At 38.5% G+C, this 20,605-nt stretch overlaps 2 protein-coding genes across 4 annotated transcripts in view; both read right to left on the reverse strand.

Annotated features, from left to right (window-relative positions):
- The window catches only part of GRTP1 (growth hormone regulated TBC protein 1), a 34,809-nt gene extending 24,253 nt beyond the window's left edge, over positions 1–10,556 (reverse strand). The window contains exons 1-3 of one of the 2 annotated variants that reach the window (XM_070943188.1): positions 10,258–10,556; positions 5,620–5,771; positions 922–1,080 (exon numbers count right to left, since the gene is read on the reverse strand). In XM_070943188.1, the coding sequence (XP_070799289.1) occupies positions 922–1,080; positions 5,620–5,771; positions 10,258–10,316 (370 nt within the window). In that variant the 5' untranslated portion in view covers positions 10,317–10,556. Of the gene's footprint in view, positions 1–921; positions 1,081–5,619; positions 5,772–10,118; positions 10,135–10,257 lie in introns of those variants that run through there. The other variant, XM_070943189.1, reaches the window with a different exon arrangement.
- Positions 10,557–19,189: 8,633 nt separating this feature from the next.
- The window catches only part of ADPRHL1 (ADP-ribosylhydrolase like 1), a 35,945-nt gene continuing 34,529 nt past the window's right edge, over positions 19,190–20,605 (reverse strand). The window contains exon 8 of one of the 2 annotated variants that reach the window (XM_070943196.1): positions 19,190–19,428. In XM_070943196.1, coding sequence (XP_070799297.1) covers positions 19,350–19,428 — 79 coding nt within the window. In that variant the 3' untranslated portion in view covers positions 19,190–19,349. The remainder of the gene's footprint in view (positions 19,429–20,605) is intronic. The other variant, XM_070943197.1, reaches the window with a different exon arrangement.

Here is a 20,605-nt window from a genome sequence, read left to right on the forward strand (position 1 = left end):
GAAAATATTTTTACATTACTACCATTGTATCAATTTGCTTATGTCAATTAACATTTATCACATTCAGAGAAAGATATTACCTTATAACTCTAGTTGCTTTTTTCTTTCCTATGAATTTCTCCAAATTAATCTATCAGGATAATTCCAAAAACACTACTTGTTTTTTAAAAAATGTAATTTAACTTCCAAGCTAAAGCAGCAGAAACATAAATAGAGTAAAATATTTCAGCATTCAGTTTTAGTGTTCCACAACCTGATGACCTTCAGAGCTTAAAACTTCCATCAGCTGAACTGGGTCAGAGGCTGCAGCCCAAAATAGCCGTGGGCACAAGATGGAGAAAGATTCACAATGCAAAGATATAAAGGCAGTTGCAGAAAAGGTTGTTCTAACAGTCTTGTTTAAAAACTTGTTTAAAGCAATCTTCTCAAACATAGTGTTGTCTAGATGTGTTGGAATTTTACACTCTTCTACTGTGGATATTTTTAGAACTAAAATCCCAGCACAACTGTGAGACAGTGGGGAAAATCTAGTGTAGAACTGTTCAGTCATTATTTAGCTACCTCTAGGACTATCTCTCATATCTCTCATATCCCTACTAATAACTACTGTAATTTCAAAAAATTAAGTTGCAGCAAGTAAATAGAAAAGTTATTGCAGGAACTAAAACTTATTATATTAGAATGAGTACTAGACTAACAGCAACATATCTGCCAATTTTTCTGACAGATAGCAAGAGACAAGGAAAAATAATTCAGTGATTCTTAAGATAATGTTTTAATTGACATAAAAAGCATTGCTTCTGTCCAAAACAATAATTATCTATTTTATGCGCCTCCATAATTCAAGGGAAATGTGGACAACAAAATCCTAATACATACATAAACAAAATAATGTATAGAGAGATGTATTTTGAAGCTAACCTGTTATAATAGTTTCCACAAGTTTGCTGTTTTGGTCCCCTTCCAATAATTTCTGGTAGTAGCCTGGGTTGTGATCCATGTGAGACCTAGCACCACTCACTACCATCCAGACTTCAGCACGGTGCTCATTTGGAATGCCTTTTCTGATATAGCGTTTAACTGCAATAAATTAATTAAAACACATATTTAAACATGTAAAAGGATGCCATAATGAAACCCAACAATTAAAGCTATAAATAATTAAAATATATTAAACATATTAACAGTGGAGATACACGACCATCTTGCACTGTCATACGTCAAGGTGAATTCAATATTGTTTCATTCCAACATTACAATTTCATATTGTCCTTCTAGATGAGACATACCAATAACCACAGTAATTTTGGAGTCACTTCAGGCCTCTTGCACTAACTGTAAGAAGCTGCCTAAAACCTGCCAGATGGAGAAGAGGATAAGCTTCCCATGAGACCAACTTGGAAAACAGAAAGGATTTTGGCCAGGCTATCATGTCTTGTCTACAGAAGTTAATCAGCTCAAACTACCAAGTTCTGCCATCTCACCCTATGTTGTGAGTATACAGGCAGATTGCCAGTCTTTATCATAACATGCTTGTATGAAGAAGGAACTTCTTAACTGCTATGCTAGGTGTCCCAAGGAAAGAAAAGATGTGCTATTACTCTGATTTTTTTCCTATTTTTCTGCTTCTCAGAAGAACAGGGAACCTAATTTCCACTATAAATTAAAACTCTTTTTCAGAGGGTTCTCTGTTTAATGTTTGCTATTCAGAAAATCATAAGCCTTTTAATAATATTTTGAGACTCATTACAATTTACAATCACCAAGACTATGTAATTATATGAATATACATACTTAAGGGAAGAACTTAAACAAGTAAATATGCTACAATCCCCGCTTATGCAGAGAGAATATGATTAATGGCTCAATTCATTCAATATAAAACTAAATTGAATTTTTTAAATAATAGCTTGTTAAGTAAACCACCATGACTGGATTATATAAAGCTAAATGGGGAAAAAACAAATGACTTAGGTCAGTGATGGCTAACCTTTTTGCCATCGCGTGCCAAAAGAGGGGGTAGTGGGGGGGATTGCGCGTGTGCCCACATCCATAATTCAATGCCCATCCCCCTACGCATGCACGCATGACCCCCCACTCTCCCCCCGGTTTTGGCACGCAATGGCACAGTGGACCCGGTAGTCCCATTTTTTGCCCTCCCCAGGCTCCAGAACCTTTCTAGGAGCCTGGGGAAGGCAAAAATGGCCTTCCCCACCCCCACCCCCCCGGAGGCCCTCCGGAGGCCCAGAAACAGCCCATTTCCTGACTTCCAGTGGGCCCGGAAGGCCCAAAAATCAGCTGGCCAGCGTGCACATGCGTGCTGGACTGAGGTAGGGCAACGCTCGCCCACAGATATGGCTTTGTGTGGCACCTGTGCCATAGGTTCGCCACCACGGGCTTAGGTGAACGTCCAAACAGAGCTCCTGTTTTACAATGCACAAATTCAGATATATGCCCCTGCTATCTGATAAACTGGATTTTTTCTCTGGGATATTTATACCAAAAAGAAAATAGTACATCTGAATATGTTGGTCTTCTCTTTTTCTTTGTTCCTGACCCTTCCCTGGCACAGCTACTGATTCTGAAATAAGGTGCCATTCTGTAAAGAAGAACAGGGGAGGGGGGATTGGGGCTACATGCATACCCATTATTTCTCAACGCTGCTATCTTTTTGAAAGAGAGCCCAGATCTCAAATGAGAGAAAGCCGCTTTGAGTTCTTGAGACTATGAAACCATTTTTTTTCTCTGCCTGAAGAATAAAATAAAGCTACCAATGGAGAATTTTACAACACAGTTAATTTCTGGAGGCAGTAAAAATGTATTGTTTGACTGTAAATTAAAAGCTTGTCAAAAAAGAAATATCTCTGCACTTTCATAAGTATAGAGATTTTCAGCTTAAATGTTTAAATGTTAGTCAAGTTTGTTGAGAGAGAGAGAGAGAGAGGGAGGGAAAGAGAGAGAGAGAGAGAGAGAGGGAAGCAAAATAAAGAAAATTAGAAAAAAGGAAAAAAGGAAAGGAAAACAAGAGGACAATGACAAAATTTCATATAGAGCAGGGGTGTCAAACTCAAGGGTGCTTAGATCTAGCCCATGAGGCCACCCTGGAAACAGCGAAGGACTGGCCCTCAGTGCGTCTGCCAGTGAAAACAGACTGTGGCCCTCCCAGGCTCCGTTTTTTGGCCAGGACAGCCTCCTGCAGCAAAAATGGGTTGCAGGAGGCTGTCCCAGCCGAAAACGGAGCTTGGGAGCCCATTTTCTTTGGCAGAGGGTTTGGGCCATAGGCACGACACGAGTGATGTCAAACTGGCCACGCCCATCCTGGCCACGCACAGCCCAGACCCTGAGGTCAAACACAACCCTGATGTGGCCCTCAATGAAATCGAGTTTGACACCCTGATATAGAGTACATTGGGACTCCTTCTCATAGATGTATATGTATTTAAAGTTTCAATAAAGACAACCATATTTGTGATCTTCCATTCATAATTTGTCTCTAAGCAGCTCCTTCTTAATTTGCCAGAAAAGATTCTGTCTTCAATCCATTGAGAAATGGGAGCCATACTTACATTTATCTTTCTAGTGTTGAAGGATTACTCTATTAACTACAAGAAGGAGTCATCTGGATGCCCAGAATGTCTTTCTGGAATTTTGAAATCTATGTATGGGCTTGGTTAAGATGTGCTGAATCAAATCTTATTTAAATATTAATTACAAACATGCAGCTTAGCCAAACAAACCTAATTCCTTTCACCATAGTAATATTAGTAGTGTGGTGCAGCAATGTTATTCAGGAAAAGATTATACAGAGCACACAGGGATACACACGTGATTACTATCAGCATATACTCAAATGGAGTATTTACATGGAGCTCCCATGTAACACCTCTCCTGCGCGAGCTGCACTGGCTCCCAGTGGTCTTCCGAGTGCGCTTCAAGGTTCTGGTTACCACCTTTAAAGCGCTCCATGGCTTAGGGCCTGGTTATCTACGGGACCGCCTGCTACCACCAATAGCCTCCCACCGGCCAGTACGCTCCCATAGAGAGGGGCTCCTCCGGGTGCCGTCGGCCAAACAATGTTGACTGGCGGCCCCTAGGGGGAGAGCCTTCTCTGTGGGGGCACCTACGATCTGGAACGAGCTCCCCCCGGAGATACGGAGGATCCCGGATCTGCGCACCTTCCGCCGCGCGCTTAAAACATATTTATTTCATCAAGCTGGCCTGGCCTAAATCTTCTCCCTTTTAAAATTTTTAAATTCAAATTTTAAACACTAATTTTAATTTGTTTAATTATGGGATATTTTTAAAATTTAGCCAAATTGTTTAATCTGTTTTAATCTATTTTAAATTTTGTATTTCTGTGTTTTAACTTTTGGCTGTTCACCGCCCTGAGTCCTTTGGGAGAAGGGCGGTATAGAAATCTAATAAAATAAATAAAATAAATGTGTCTTAATACTTAATAGGCAGCAGCCACAGTTCCAGAAAGGAGTGTAATATGTGTACTCCGTATGCATTCCAAATCAGATCTTCACTTTCGATTCAGGATTTCTCTGTATAATAAGATGGTAGGTTTTGTCTAGCTAGCATATGTTGAAGGCACCAACTTGAACAAAGGCCAAATATCACGATTAGGGCAAACTGGTAGTGATAAAAACTACCAGTTCAGGCAAACTGGTAGTAAAAAAATGCTTTAAAAAGTAAAAAAAAGGTCCAATGATCATAGCTGTGCCACCTGATCATTGGAACCTTTTTTTTTTTTTACTTTTTTAAAGCATTTTTTAACTATCGGTTTGGGAGAATAGGTAGTAAAAAATGCTTTAAAAAGTAAAAAAAAAAAAGTTGGCCACACCCACTGTCACATGACACCCCCACCAAGCCACACCTACCAAGCCACGCCCACAGAACCAGTAGCAAAAAAATTTGCATTTCACCACTGGATCACTGTGGCAAAAACAAACCCAAAAGTTCAGAGAGTCTCTCTTGTGATTGCAGAAATAGAACTGATAGAAGCAAATATATGAAAAAGTTCAAAGTATGATTTGTTACCTAAAATATAATTATACTCTTTATGTATTTATTATTTATTGAATTTATTTGCCACCCATCTCAAATGACTCTGGGTCACTCTTTAAAAACAAATTATATGCATCCATTCAGCATTTATGTTTGCCTGTTTAATAACTTGCATTTATAAATCTGTCTTTTAAAAAATGCTATGTATTAGAAAACTATTTGAGAAAAACTGCTTTTTGTCCACAGATGACAACTCATTGTTCCAGTTTTGCAACAAATAATTACTAATGTTAACAAATGTTTATACCAATAGACAAATAACTTCTTGCAAGGACAGAATCTACACAGACCAATTTGTCAGTGATGAACCACAGAACCTAGACATTATTGCACTTTTGTTAATTTATTTTTGTTTGTTTGGCAATTAATTGCCAAATTTCTACACAAGTTTCTGGGGAAATAATGACAAACAAGAACACTGAACTAGGAAGCACAGGCTCTCCCAAATGATGGTTCTACAATGTCATAAAACACCTTCTGAAAAAGATAAAAGTTTGCAAGTTAAAATGAAAACTATTTGTCCCAATTTCATATTTAAACAAGTCTTACCTTTTATGTTTTTCTGCACCCTTGTGTTTCCTTTTAAAAGTTTGGACCACTTAATTGCTCTTCGAGTGAGTACCACTAAGTATCTAGAAAAGAATTCTTCATAGGTTGTGTAGTCAAAGTCAGCTGGTCTTTCAAAACCATATGGATCCACACTATTTCAAAAGAGAGATTATTATAGAGACATAAAAAGCATGCAGTTAAGTGAGAATTATTCATTAACCCAAACTTAAAACAGAAGGAGAAAATAAAGTACAAATGTAGTGCCACACAGATTTCATAAAGTTTCTCAATTCCAAGATATCTAGCTAATAGCAGATGTCTCTCAGGACAATGGAACCATTTCATAAAAACCATTAAAACAGCCAGAGACCACTGATACACTTCTTATGCCCCCTGTTTCTGGATCTATCCAAAAAAGGAGAAAAATGCTTAAAAACTTCCATTTATGTGTCATTTGAACTAGAAGCTATTAACAAAAACTACAGTTATTTTAAACAAGCTGGTTTCAGAAACAATGACGCAAACAGACCTCATTTTAGTTGACATTAACTACTTTATCAGCCTGGATGATATCAAAAAGCTAATGTTTATTGTATTCTATTGCTTTTATAATGTATTAGAGAAGTTTTCAGCTATATGCTGCCCATTTATATTTATAAATATAAAGTTGTTCATCATTGCTGTTGATTACACAGTCACAACTGGGCACATTTCTGGGAAACCGTATGGAAAAGGGTTGCTGTTGTCTTTTTATTATTTAAAAAAAAAACTATCCAGTCAATTCTACAATCCTGTTAGTCCCTGGTAATCTGACCAACTATAGTGAGTATAGAAAATGGCCTTGAAGATCTGCTACCAAGACAACAATAAAATAAATAAGGCTTGAGCCCAGACCAGCAAAGTGGTTTATGAAAAAACCTCAGACAACCTCCCTGCTTAATTCACAAGGCGATAAAAGACAGAGAAAGAAAGCACATTCAGATCTGCTCGATTTTGTTACTATGGCTAATCTAATAAAAGTAGCTTTAAAACTGTAAAAAAAATCAAGCTAAAAATATCTGAAATTTCTAAATTTCTCCCATGGGAAATTTAGATGAGAATATCAAAGTTTGAAAGATATCACATGAGAAAATTAATATTGTTTAACATTTTGAACAATTCAATTTTTAAGAATTTTTGAATGTTGAGGTTCTATGCATCTGGAAATCTTAAAGACAACTTGTCACCCATGAATGCTGCACTGCCAATCCAGTGTGCTTGTCAGATTTCCAGGAGATACAATTCAATATATTGCTTCTTTCAAAGAACATGAGCATATTACAGGTGTCTTCATTTAATGACCATTCATTCAGTATTTGATCTTGAAATGGTGCTGAGTGAATGGTATTTATGACCAGACCTTATACTTACAGACCCATGGTCATGTGACTGCAATTTGCAGCCTTCCTGCTGACTTCCCACAAGCAAAGTCAATGGGGAAGCTGGCAGGAAGTCAGAAGACACAGTCCTGTGCAGTCCTCTCTTAACAACAGTAATCTGGAATTCTGGAACTGCAATTGCTAAGCAACACGGTCACATGGTTAGCATTGTTACAACAAAGACTACCTGTAATATTAAAACTTATCCAAGTTACTATTCCTTCATGCATTTCATGCAATTGAAATAAATTCTAAATGAAAGTTCATGTTGTAGTTTCCACATTGTGTAAACCGTAATTACAATTTTGAAAGTAGCCGCATTGAAACAGAATAGGGGAAGAAACCAGCCATGCCATACAAGGTATTTAAATAAAACATTTTAAATTCAAATCTAGTCTTGTATTATACAGCATTATAAACTCACCATCTTTCAGCTTATCCATTGTACTGCAGTGGTAATAAAACTAATCTCCCTTCCAATGCTGCTGCAGGTAATCCTTGATTTACAACCACAATTCATAGCAAAATTTATGTTGGTAAGCAAGGCTTAGTGAGTTGTTTGTGGTCTTATGACCTTTTCTGCCACAGTTATTAAGCAACTGCAGCTAAGTGAATTATGTAGTCATTAAGTGAATCTGGCTTCCCTCATTGATTTTACCTGTGAGATGTCAGGTGGGAAGATCGCAAATGGCAATCCCATGATCCCAGGACAATGCAACCATTGCAAATATATGCTGGTTAAGTGTCAAAATTCTGATCACATGACTGTGGGGCTGCAGTGATGGTCATAAGTGCAAGGCCTGGGTGTAATTCACTTTTTTCAGTGCCATTGTAATTTTGAATGCTCACTAAACAAATAATTGTATAAGTAGTTGTTGCTTAGAGACCATCTGAAGTTACAATCGACTCTCCCAAAATATATTTATGACCTTGTTCCAAAATTCTAACAGTGGCACTTTCCCTTCCAGTCCCATGACTGCGGTTTGGTTACTTGGTAACCAGTTCACCTTTAAGGCCAGTTGCAACATTCTGTGGTTATGTGACATTATTTATGTTTTTTGCCAGAAACAGGCTTTTTCGGATTGTTTCTGACAAGAAATACCAAAAGAAATGTATTGACCTGACCACCGCAGTATTCACTTAACAACTGGCCCAAAAATGTTTGTAAAATCAGATTGGTCATGTAAGTTTCTAGACTTAGAACCACCATAATTTACAACAGAAATTCTGAGTTCCATTACGGTCATACAAGGACTTCGCATAATTCAAGGACTACCCGAATAAAGGTAGATTTACTGAGATGTATCAATATTATTTTTTTAAAAAAGTCTGATGCATCATTTAAAGTAAAAAAATGTGTAATTCCTGAAATAATGTATCAGGTAAGCTTCCAAACTAGTTATTAGAATTCCACTGCTCCATAAGATAAACAATTTGTTTATACTATTACTTCTCTGGCCATGCAAAAAAGCACATCAATCAAAAGTATTTTCTCCCTCCCACTTTCCCTCCCTCCCTCCCTCCCTCTCTTTCTCTCTCTCCCTCCACTCCCTCTCTCCCTTCCTCCCCCCCACTCTCTCAGCCACTATTCTTAACCAAATAGTTGTTAAGGCCATCAGACTACAAATGAACAGTGTGAGTTCCAATCCCACGTTAGGCACAAAGCCAATTGAGTGATCTTGGGCCACTCGGCTCTAGGAAGCAGGTGATGGCAAACCTGGAAACTTTGCCAAGAAATGCAGGGACTTGTCCAGGTGAATTCTGAGAATTGGACAGGATGGAATGAAAAGGGGAAAAAACATGCAGAAGATTTATTGAAGAAGAATACAAAGGAAGTTTAAGAAGCTCCAATTAGAACAATGTCTTCTCAAATTGATTTACACTACTTGTTTGTATGGTATATTCCTTCTATATCATCATTCTACAAATAATGATTTTCAATTTATGCATGCAAGACAGAATTACTAAAACATTATCGTGAAAACTTCAACTATTCATGTTTTGCCTTTCAAGTTTGCTTGCAAGGAATGACAAAAACATGCCAATGTCTATTAGCAATCTGAAGGGCTTTCCCCAAAATGGCAGAACAAAAAATTAACTCCCTTTGTCTGAAATCAGGCCTTTTTCCCCATTTTGATGTGCAACAGAGGAATTAATAAGTGTTGGACAGTGGACACTATTTTGTTCTGAAGAAAATATTAATCATTCCTATTAATCATCCATCCCTCTGTCAGTCTCATTCCGAAAACAAGTCTTTCCGCCTGCAGAAAACCTAAGTAATTTACAACATTTAACCTCATCATATTCTCCAGTAACTATTGTCTTCCGCATACTGTTTAATATATTCTTCTAGAGCTTTCCTTCAATTAAACCTTAAAACAATAAAACGAAATTGTTCAACATTAATTCAGGACAACTGTGAACAAGAAGATTTGAGAAGAGCATCTACCTAACTACCTCATTCACTTCATTCTGCTTTTTAAAAGCTCTTCATGTTAACTCCCAACAAAAGGAAGAGCATTTCCCGGAGCCTACATAAAGTAAAGTATTTCCAAAACAAGGACCGTTTACTTATTTCCCTGTTTTATAAATTGAACTCTCCTACGGAAGGTAAAATAAGTTGTCATTATTTCTTCTCAAATAAACTAGAAAATGCTAGTATTAGATTATCCAAGAGTGAAAAAAAAAGTTTTATCTTGAGGAAATCTGCATTCAGACAACAACAAAAACTGGATTAAAATACGGTTGCCTATTTGCGGTTGAGTATGTGGCGGAAATACAGCCACTAGCAATAAAAAAAATCCTTAAAAAGGAGAACTCAGTCAGGCCAACAAACACCCTCGGTTGACCGAATATCAAAGCCAACTACACCTGGTTCTCCCAGATAAACTTGTTGCCATTAAAAGCCAGGCGCGCAGTCCTTGAATGACAGCTCAGCTGCTCAACAAAGGAAAATACTTCAGTGAAGTTCAGCCCGTCCTTGAAAGAAAAGGAGCTCGAGAATTCATCCCAAACATAGGGACTGCGCCCCCCCCCACTCGCGCCCCCCACCTTCCCCCTTCTTTTTGCCCGCGATCCTACCCAAGCCCTTCTTCCTTCATTTCCTGCTACACCTGACGGGCCACACCGCGCACGCCAAGCAAAATCCCACTTGACCCGCACGCCAACCCAGGAGAGGAGAGGCGAGGCGAGAGGCGCGCTCGGCGAGGTCGCGGCGTACCTATGGACGCTGCTTTCCCGGCTCCTTTGCTTCGCTCGCCGTACTTCCTCCCCCTCCATGGGAAGGGCTCTCTCGGGATTCCTCCAGCACTGAATGGTCGGAGGGCTCCCCCCGCCTCTCTGCTGTGGCTGCAGGAGCCCAAAGCCCACCGCGGCGTCAGCGAGGCGGCTGCTTTCGACGGCGTCGCTGGGCTCCTTCCCGGCTCCCAAGAAGAGAGCGCCCGGCGGCTAGCAGCGAAGTCTTTTTCAGGAGGCAAGAAGGAGCCGGGGCGGCTAGGGAGCGCCGCAGCGATACTTCCACGTTGGAGGGACCAGAGGGCAGAAGACCACCCGGCTTCCAACTTCAGCAGCAAGCTTGGTCCCTTCAGGTCCCTTCGATCAAAAGGCGCGGAGCAGCGCCTTTCCCATAGCCCGCGATAGCCCTTCCTGTTCCCTACCTGCTTTTTAAACCCTACCTCCGCGAAGGGAGCTCCAAATGGCGCCGCCTTAAGGACAAAGCCGGCGTAGCCGCTAGAGGTAAGAAAACGAACCGCTGAGGGAAGGAGCCCCCCTCACGCCCGGGCGGGGGGGGGGGGGGCTCCCTCCCTGCCTCCCACCTGCCTCGGCAACTCCGAGGGTGCGCGCGCACCCTCGCATGGTGGAGCGGAGCACGCCGAAAGTGCGAGAGGGACGCTCACTGTCGCTTCCTCTGGGGCAGCCCCCTGAACCCGTTTTCGGTGAACCCGTTTTCGGGTCAAGTACGGTAATGAAGAAGGTGCCCTTCGGCGGGGATGTTTGTGGTCCCCTCGGCTTTGATTTACACAGGATTAACTCAATTGCTTGAGGTTTGTGTCAAGACACCAAACCACAGACTAACCACACTGGATGGATTCGCATTAGAAACCAAACCACACGTTTTAAGCTTTTTGCATGGTATCCTACAGTGGTGGGATTCAGCCAGCTCGCACCACTTCGGGAGAACCGGTTGTTAACTTTCTGAGCAGTTTGGCAAACTGGTTGTTGGAAGAAATCATTAGGGCAGAGAACCGGTTGTTGAATTACTTGAATCCCACCACTGGTATCCTAGCACAACTCATGTGCCTTCAGATCAGTGCTGCAGAATCTCCGGGTGCCTGGACTCTTCTCCATAGCAATTTTTAGGTATCCTATGAATGTGCGTTGAGGCAGAAAAAGGGCTGCTCGGATGCACTGTCCCAAATCCCAGGGAGGAGATGGAGTGAGTGAAGGGGAATCAGTTAAAGAAGGATCAATTTTAAGTAGCTTATGAATTCACTTTTCCGAAATAGGTGACCTCCGGATAATGGCATCTTACTGAAGCCACAAGTAATATTCTTAAACTGATGGGACATGTTAAGCCCTCAAACACTGTCGGCTTTTCCGAAAGTGCTTAAAACCTGTCTTTTCCAAACCAGAGAGGGTGGGGGAAGAAGACTAGTTAAAACGTAGATGAATTGACTGCTGGCCTTTTTGGTTGCCATGCTATGCTCATGCTGTTCTTGATTACTGTTTTTCGGTAGCCGTATAAATTGATTTAAACAAATAACAGGGTTTATTTAGAATAACAGGATTTTTTTGTTTGTTACTGAAATACAAAATAGATTTTTTAGAAAAAGTAAAGGTAAAGATTTCCCTCGCACATATGTGCTAGTAGTTCCCGACTCTAGGGGGCGGTGCTCATCTCCATTTCAAAGCCGAAGAGCCACCGCTGGCATGACTAAACGCCAGAGGTGCACGGAACGCTGTTACCTTCCCACCAAAGGTGGTCCCTATTTTTCTACTTGCATTTTTTACGTGCTTTCAAACTGCTAGGTTGGCAGAAGCTAAGACAAGTAACAGGAGCTCACCCCGTTACAATGGCACTAGGGATTCGAACCGCTGAACTGCCGACCTTTCGATCGACAAGCTTAGCGTCTTAGCCACTGAGCCATCACATACCTTTTTTAGAAAAAGTACATGGGTATCATTTCCTTTGTCAAAGAATGTCAGTTACAAAAACTTGGCTGTTACAGATTTCTAATTTCTTTTTTTTTTTGTAAGAATCTCAGCTTGATGTAATTGTGAATGTAAATAAAAACTATCTTTCAAATCATGTGCTTTTAAAATTCCTTGCTTCTCAGAAGAAAATTTGATCTGGAACAAACCTTAATAAAGTTGGTAGAAGTTACTTTCAATAAATATGCACAGGATAGCATATTGGATAACTTTGAAAGAAAGTTTGAACACAGTTCTTGGAGTTCAAAAATAAATTTGTGAGTAAAATGCAGGCTTAAAAAAGATAGATATAAAAGAATAGACCAAAACAAGGAGGAGTCAAAAGCACAAATAAGAACATAGATTACAGTTGCAACAACTTTGATAAGATGTATATTGAATTTTTGTTTACCTGTTCTGTATGTTTTGTTGTTACTAGTTCTGTTTTCTTTATATTTTTAAATAAATAAAATTAAAAAAAAATCTTCACTGTGTAAGTAAGGTATTATTATATCGGTTTTCATCATTTAGCAACTGTCTCATTTAGTGATTCTTTGTAGTAACAATGGTGGTTAAAAAAAAAGCAACTTTACAACCAGCCCTTGCAGGTCTGTAAAGCAAAGGAAAGTTCTGAAATAAGATCATAAACACGATTGTGGTTTCACTTATTGTTTGCTTTGTTTAACAATCAAGTTTCTCCAGCATTCTGTTTGCCTAGACAAAATGAACATCTTGAGAAGGCAGGTAAAATATGTAAGTGGGCTGGAACAACTGAGATGGAAAAGGATTTGCCTCTTAGAAATTACTCTCCAACAAATAAATATAATACACACCATAACATTGAAAACAATTTAAAAATATATTATTTTAAAAATAGGACGATTTTCGTTTCTTTAACCTTATATGTGTTACTTATGCTGTTTTCTTATGCCTATAAAATAGTTGAGTACATTAAAAGCTGAGAAACACTTTGGTGTAGTTGTTAAAAGTATCAAGGAAGAAACCAAGGACTGTGAATTCCAGTTCTGCCTTAAACACAAACCCAGCTTGATGACTTTGTCCCTGTCTCCCTAAGCCAGGGATTTTCAAACTTGGCAACTTTAATTCTGGGATTTCAATTCCCAGAATTCCCCAACTAGCCAGCACTGCTCTAAGCACTAAGAAGAAAACAGTAGCAAACCACTTCTGTTGCCAAAAACTTGAGGAACATGTCCAGACAGTCAGTAGCAGTGAAAAATTTGAAGACGCCTACGCATGCAACATAAAAGCATGAAAATATGAGGTAGGAGAAAAATACAGAGTTCGCAATGATAGTAAGAGATTCTTGTCAAATAACAATACACAATAAACTCCTGTTGATATAAGCCTTATACAAGTAATTTCTCGCTTACCAACTGCCTTGTTTAGTGACTGTTCAAAATTACAATAGTTGCAAGCCATCCTCACATTTATGGCCATTGCAGCATCCTGCTATCCTATAATCACTGTTCAAGTGATTCATAACCAGTGCACATTTATGATCATTGCAGCATCTCGCAGTCGCATGGTTACCATTTGTGATCTTCACAACTGCTTTCCAACAAGCAGAGCTAATGGAGAATGTGGAAGAGAAATTGCATTGTGTTGCAGAGGAAGAAAGATGCTTTTGAGCAGGGGTGTTGCAACATGGCCCCCCAAGGTCAAACAACCCTGATGCGGCCCTCAATGAAATCCCTGCTTTTGAGAGTCCAGTGCTTGTATTTACATGTTTTAATCTATAAGTAGCACAGTTAATCACCAGCTATCTTTTAAATTAGTTAATTACCAGAATGCCTCTTCAGTGTTTAGTCATATCCTTTCTGTGATATTGTATATATGTACAGTAAGAATCTAGTTGCATTTAATTCCTGATGAGAAATTTTAGCTTTTACTCCTGCAATGCGACAAGTAACCCACGTATTATGGCACTAAGTCTCATCATTAAAAACGAAACCGGGCATAAAAATTCAAAGTACCAAAACAAAGTCTACTTTGTGGCTTCCCTCAGCCGAATGGAGGTGGACAAAACGCTACTCATTTCGATCTTACTGGATCCTGAAAGTGATAGTATTATAGCTTTTATACCATATTATTCCCTAGCTTCCATATTGTTTTATGTGTATATGTTAGACGTAAAAGAGTTGTCTTGATTGCAGTAGGACAAAGTCTAACAAATATATATAAAATATATATTATGATGTTATGCATATATTATGATATATTATGCATTCATTGTATAATTTCAATTATCTGTCCATTTATTGATACTGTCTTTAAAAAAAAATACAAATAGTTCTCACTTAATAATAACAATTGGGACCTGAATTTCCATCACTAAGTGATGCAGTCATAAAGGGTAACATCACATGAATGTACCATTTGGCAACAGAAGTTCCAGCACTTCTGGTTGTTGACATTAAATGAATCACCATGGGTTCATTAAGCAAGGACATCATATGATCAACATTTGTAACTGCTTGCAGATTTCCCCATTGACTGCTTGTAGGAACTTGGGAAAGAAGATTGCAAATGGTGATTGTGTGATCACACGGGATAGCTGTAAGTGCAATGGTTATTAAGCCATCTTTATTTACCTGCTTTAAATACAAATTAGAAATTAGAAAACAAAGAAAAGAAAGTGCAATCGATAAAAAGTCCTCCAAAATCTTTCCCAGCTTAACACTGCAAAATGCTTGTTTACAATTTTTTAAATATACACTTAGCTTGGGAATTTTTAATTTATCAACTTTTTTTTTCATAACCTTTTCAGATGAGGTACCATATAGAAAATACAGAAGACAACAAATAAGAACATTCAAATGGCGTTTGACTAGGCTATACATACAAAGTGCAAATTGAGTGGAACTAGTGAGCATATATAGTGATTGCAGCTCAATAAATTATTTTTGTATTGCACTTTGGAGGCCATGAAGTTAGACCCTGCATTAGTACTGCATTGCTCTGTTGTTATTCATTATCTTTAGGCTCTTGCAACAGCAACTAACACACTGGTTAATCCAGTCGAGCAGCAGCAAACACTTGAGCTGCTTGAGGGAAGATTGCATCCTGGTTATCAGGATGTACAAAGGAGGTACAAGGTACACACAGGAACATCTAATTTGTAGGGAGTCAGTTTATAGAGATGCTTGAGCTGTTTATATTCCTTTACTTAATCTCTTGCTGTTTTGTATTCCTGCATACTTGCTGTGTGTGATGCACTTTTGTGATATTTATCACTTCCATGTATGTGTCTTGAAGCATTCCATTCAGGATTGTACTGTGAACTTTTGTTCTTCTTGTTTTCTTTGCTTTCTTTTAAGTTTAGAGTTGAACATTAAAAGTAACTCTGCTGAATCAGGCTAAAACATAACTCAGTCCCGTATTCCAGTTCTCACAGGGGCTAGTCAGGTCCGTCTGGGGTGCCTGCAAAGAAGTGGAGACATTTCCTGCCACTTACCTACCCCCACCACTGTTTCCCAGCAACTGGTATTTGGATCCCTGCTGCTGCCCTCAGTCTGAAGGTAAAATGGAGTCTTTGAGACAGACAAGCCTCGATAGACCACCCTCCAGGAATTTATCCAAGGTTAGATGTTTTTATCCACTCTACAGGTATATTACTGATGAAATCAATATTGCATGACCAATATCAAAGACAATAATAATGTAACTGAAATTAAAGAGTGGAAATGAATGGTCACAGATGGCAAACTTGGGGATTAAACAAAAATAAATAAATACAAGAGAATAAAAAGAATGTCATCCAGTATATCTAAAGAGTGCCAGGATAGAATAGAATGGCATACATTTTAAAATTTATTTTTATGTATTAACTTATATTTAGAAACTGCCCATCTCCCTCACTGACTACATTGATCTTGTGTACCTTGGATCCAGAACAATTTCTTCCCTTTTATTGTTTGATTTTAAAGGGACAATCTTCTAATATTATGGGTCAGTGGTGCAGTAATGAGCCATTTTGATGTAACAGTTAAGGAGACGGTGAGTTCTAGTCCTCCCTTAGACACAAAAGCTAAATGGGTAACTTTGGGCCAGTCGCTCTCCCTCAGCCCAACCCACCTCACAGAGTTGTTGTTGGGAAAATAAGAGGAGGCAAATGTATTATGTATTTTTTTCTGCCTTGGGTAATTATAAAGTAATAAAGGCAGGATAAAAATCAAATGCATACATAAATGATTCTGATTTTATGGAGGGTTCAAATCAAGGAATACACATTTCTGAATTCTACCATTCCACATCCTGTAGGATTACAGCTTGTATCTAATGTGCTGTGTAGTCATCATACCTTTCCCCACATTGCTCTTATCCAAGCATGGTAATTACTATTCTGACTGCCTGATCTCCAAGAAAATGTGACTCCCGTTTGAGAACTAGAAGGCTGACTTTTTGATAACAGAAGAAAGGGAAGGTGTTTGTGCCATTGCCAATCGGTTGGAAAGAGAAGGTGTGTTGGGAAAATACAGCTATGTATAAATTGCAGCAATATGTGAAGCATGGGAAAAACGTAAAACTTTAAGTGGGGTCGTCTGTGAACTCAAATGTGATGGGTCAGCACCAGACAAAAGGTTAGGTGAGCATGTCCTATATATTCCCCTAAGATAATTATGTGTGCTACTTATTTCATTGGCATTGCTGTCCTAAATTATCCTTGGTCCAATAACTGACTTTTACCTTTACTCGTTCAACAGGCCATGGTTTCTTTTGTTGCAGCCAAAGCCAAGACATTGACCTTAGGACTCATGAGAATCTTGGGATCCTTCAAGAATAGATCTGAGTACAGATAGTCCTTGACTTATGACATAAATAAACCCAGATTTCCATCGTAAATTGAAAGAAGCACCCATCTGACTGAATTTACAATCATTTTTGTGACAATCGTTAAGTGAATGCTGCAATCATTAAGAGAGTTAATGAATTCATATGGTCATTTTTTGCAGGAAATTGGCCAAAAAGGCCAGATTCTGGCATAAAACGTGTTACGTGATTGTGAATGCTCCAACTGGCTGTAAAGATAAACCACGTGCCAAGCACCCAAAATGTGGTCTTGTGACCATGGGATGTTGCCACTGTTGGAACTCTGGTACTGGAACTCATGAGTACCTTTTGGGGATATGTCATAGTTTCAACCTTTCTTCATCATTCAATAATATCTTGCAAGAAATGCTTCTGTATGTTGGCCCAGTGGGTTGCCTAGTATTAATGTATAGATTATATATTGTTTATTTCTTTCGAGCCAATGAATTATGCTGCTTTTCAAAAAAATCTCTTTTCTATAAGAAGCTCAGGACAACATCTACCAGTATAGTACTTCTTCATTTGATCATTGTGGCAGCTTTTCAAAGTGTTAGATTAAATAAAAGCCATCAGGTCAGACTCAACAGCCTTCGGGGTGTGTGGGTGTGTTATGATTCAGTACAGTATGGGTTGAAATTTAATATAGTATTCACTGTAATACACTATAATATTTATATATTTACAAAGATACACAGGTTCTCAGCCTCATTATGGTCACATTCATATGAGTAATTAGATGCACATGACTATGTTCCGTTCACTGTATGCCTCAGCAACATGAGATGCACAGACATAGCAGGACATCCTTTCTGCTTACACAAATCAATTCCATTTGACTTTTTGTTTGTTTCTCATCTAGAATTTCTCACTAAGATTGTTTTCCCCAAACACAACCAATTTGACTTTACATTCTTACAGGATATCTGATAGGAAGTAATAGGAGTACAGGTAGTCCTTGACTTACAGCCCAAAATTTCTGTTGCAAAGCAAGACAATTGTTAAGTGAGTTTTGCCCCATTTTACAATCTTTCCACAGTGAATCACTGTAGTTATTAAGTTAGTAACACAGTTGCTCAGTGAATCTTGCTTCTCCATTGACTTTGCTTGTCAGAAAGTTGCAAACGATGGCCCCATGATTCTGGGACACTGCAACCGTCATAAATACGAACCCAAGCATCTGAATTTTGATAACATGACCACGGGGATGCTGCAATCTTTGTAAAAACACTTTTACAGTGCCATTGTAGTTTTGAATGGTCACTAAACAAACTGTTGTAAGTCGAGGGTTACCTGTAGAGTAGATACTTGTAGATGAATTTTTTTGCAAAATGGAAAATGTGCCATCTAAAGGCATAAAGTGGCACTGCAAGGCCCTCTCAAGTCAAATAATACTACCAGTAGTAGAGCATTAATTCTTCTCATTGATTCTCAAATCGAACAAGTTTATTGAGACGTATAGATAAAGAAACATTCAGATGAATTGGTTTGGGTTGCAACTGGAGGCATCCATAATGGTTTCTGTGGAATAGAAATGTTACACCTGAATACTAAAAAAACCAGGGTGTTTTCAGTGCAGAAATTGTCATGGGATGAAACTGTATGTAGTACATGGACAACATTCTTAATAGAATACGGTAATTTGATAAAGAACAATTACCTAGAGTGATGATGAGTTTCTTCTTTGCTGGAATTTGCCAATCAATAAAGTGTATGTATGTATGTGCATATAGATATATGCATAATATGTAACCTTTATCAACCTTTGTATAATCTTTTGTGGGGTTTTTTTTTACACTTTAGCTCACTTTCTGACAGTTCAAGGTAGTTAAGGAAAATCTTAAAAGGTAAAAATACAATCATAAATGAAAAGGCAAAGCAAGTATCAAGCAAAGCAAGTATAAAAACCACATTAAAAACTTGTTCATATTCTCTTCTATGGTACATATTCTTCCAAATCATAAACTGGATACCATGGGGAAATATAGGCAGTTTCAAATTGTTCATATTGGTGACTTCTGGAGCTTCTATTTATCTTTATCCAACACACATTTCTAGTCAAACATTGGGCTATAGCTGCTCACCATTTTTATTTGTTAAAAATAATTTTCTTAACAGCATTCATAAAGTAAGCCTTATGCTGGAGCCTGTGGTTTTCCTTTGCAGCATGCCATCTTTCAATTTCTTGTGTGTGTTTGAATGTATGTATGTATAGAGTAAAATATCCTTGAACTCGGTAAGCATCAAGAGAAGAATCTCAAACCAATGGACACACCCATGTATCTCTTCAGGATTTTAGTCACGCTTTGTATTTTGAGGATTGCAGTTTGGCAGTGAACTCCATTCTGATAGTTGATTGTCTAGGGAATACCTGCTGATAGATTAATTTTTTGTGTATAAGATATGTACGAGCCCTGGTGGCACAGTGGTTAGAATGCAGTATTGCAAGCTAACTCCGCCCACAGCCTGGAATTCAATCCTGATGGGGTTCAAGGTTGCTTCAGCCTTCCGTCCTTCCGAGATCAGTAAAATGTGGACCAAGATTGTTGGGGGTAATATGCTGAAGTTGTAAACCACTTTGAGAGTGCTGTAAAAGTCAGTATGGGGTGGTATATAAATCTAAATGCTATTGCTATATGTGCTGAGCTCAGTGGGAGATTCTTTTATACAAACATTACCTTCTAACTCTTGTCTCCAGAAAAAAGTGAAATGAACATCTTAAATGTCCTTGGGAGCAATATGCCCTGCCTCGTATTTTAGCTCTACCTAAGTAGTAATACATCTCATTGTTTTTCTAGTCTTTGATAAAGGGAGCATATAATCAAACTTCCATTCTTTAAATGCAATTGTAAAAAAACTACATTATGCATCCTGGAAAAAACAGAATCAAGAATCTTGAAAGTTAATTGGGTTATATACTGTATACATTGGCCAAAATGAGTATAACAATATAATTAATGTGATTCTACAGAACAATATTCTTAATTATCATGATAAACAGAAGTGAAATTAGTAATTTCACCTGTAATTACAGTAGAGACTTTAGAGATATTTTAAGAGAGGACATTCATAATTTGATCAGTGGTTTTGACCTGTTCAGACATTTGTTAATTAAATATTTCCCTATGACATTTAGAACAAAACAAAAGAGGAAGAATAATGAATAGATAGTTACTGTATAACATGAAAGACCAGTTTTCACATAGTATTCAAGAAAATGTTTAGGTAAGAACTTGATGAGGCTGCTTTGCACTTCGTGCATAGTTTAGTCTATTCTATTAGAGCTATGTTTTAAAATCTCAGCAACTTTAAGACTTGTGGACAAGATCATGTGAAGGACTCGAATGGTTATACAGCCTTACTAAGTCCACACCTGGAATACTGCATCCAGTTTTGGCCAGTCCATTATATATAAAAGATGTTGAGTCTTTGGAAAGAGTACAGATAAGAGCAACAAAGATGATTAGGGGCCTGGAGCAGTAATGGGTTTCAAATCCCTGCGTTACTGGTTCACTATCGGCGGCACACGGCGGGCACACTTGCTTTGCTAG

The sequence above is a fragment of the Pituophis catenifer genome, unplaced genomic scaffold (assembly GCF_029215685.1).
Source record: "Pituophis catenifer annectens isolate HBS135680 unplaced genomic scaffold, rPitCat1.0.hap2 SCAF_4, whole genome shotgun sequence".
NCBI lineage: Eukaryota > Metazoa > Chordata > Lepidosauria > Squamata > Colubridae > Pituophis > Pituophis catenifer.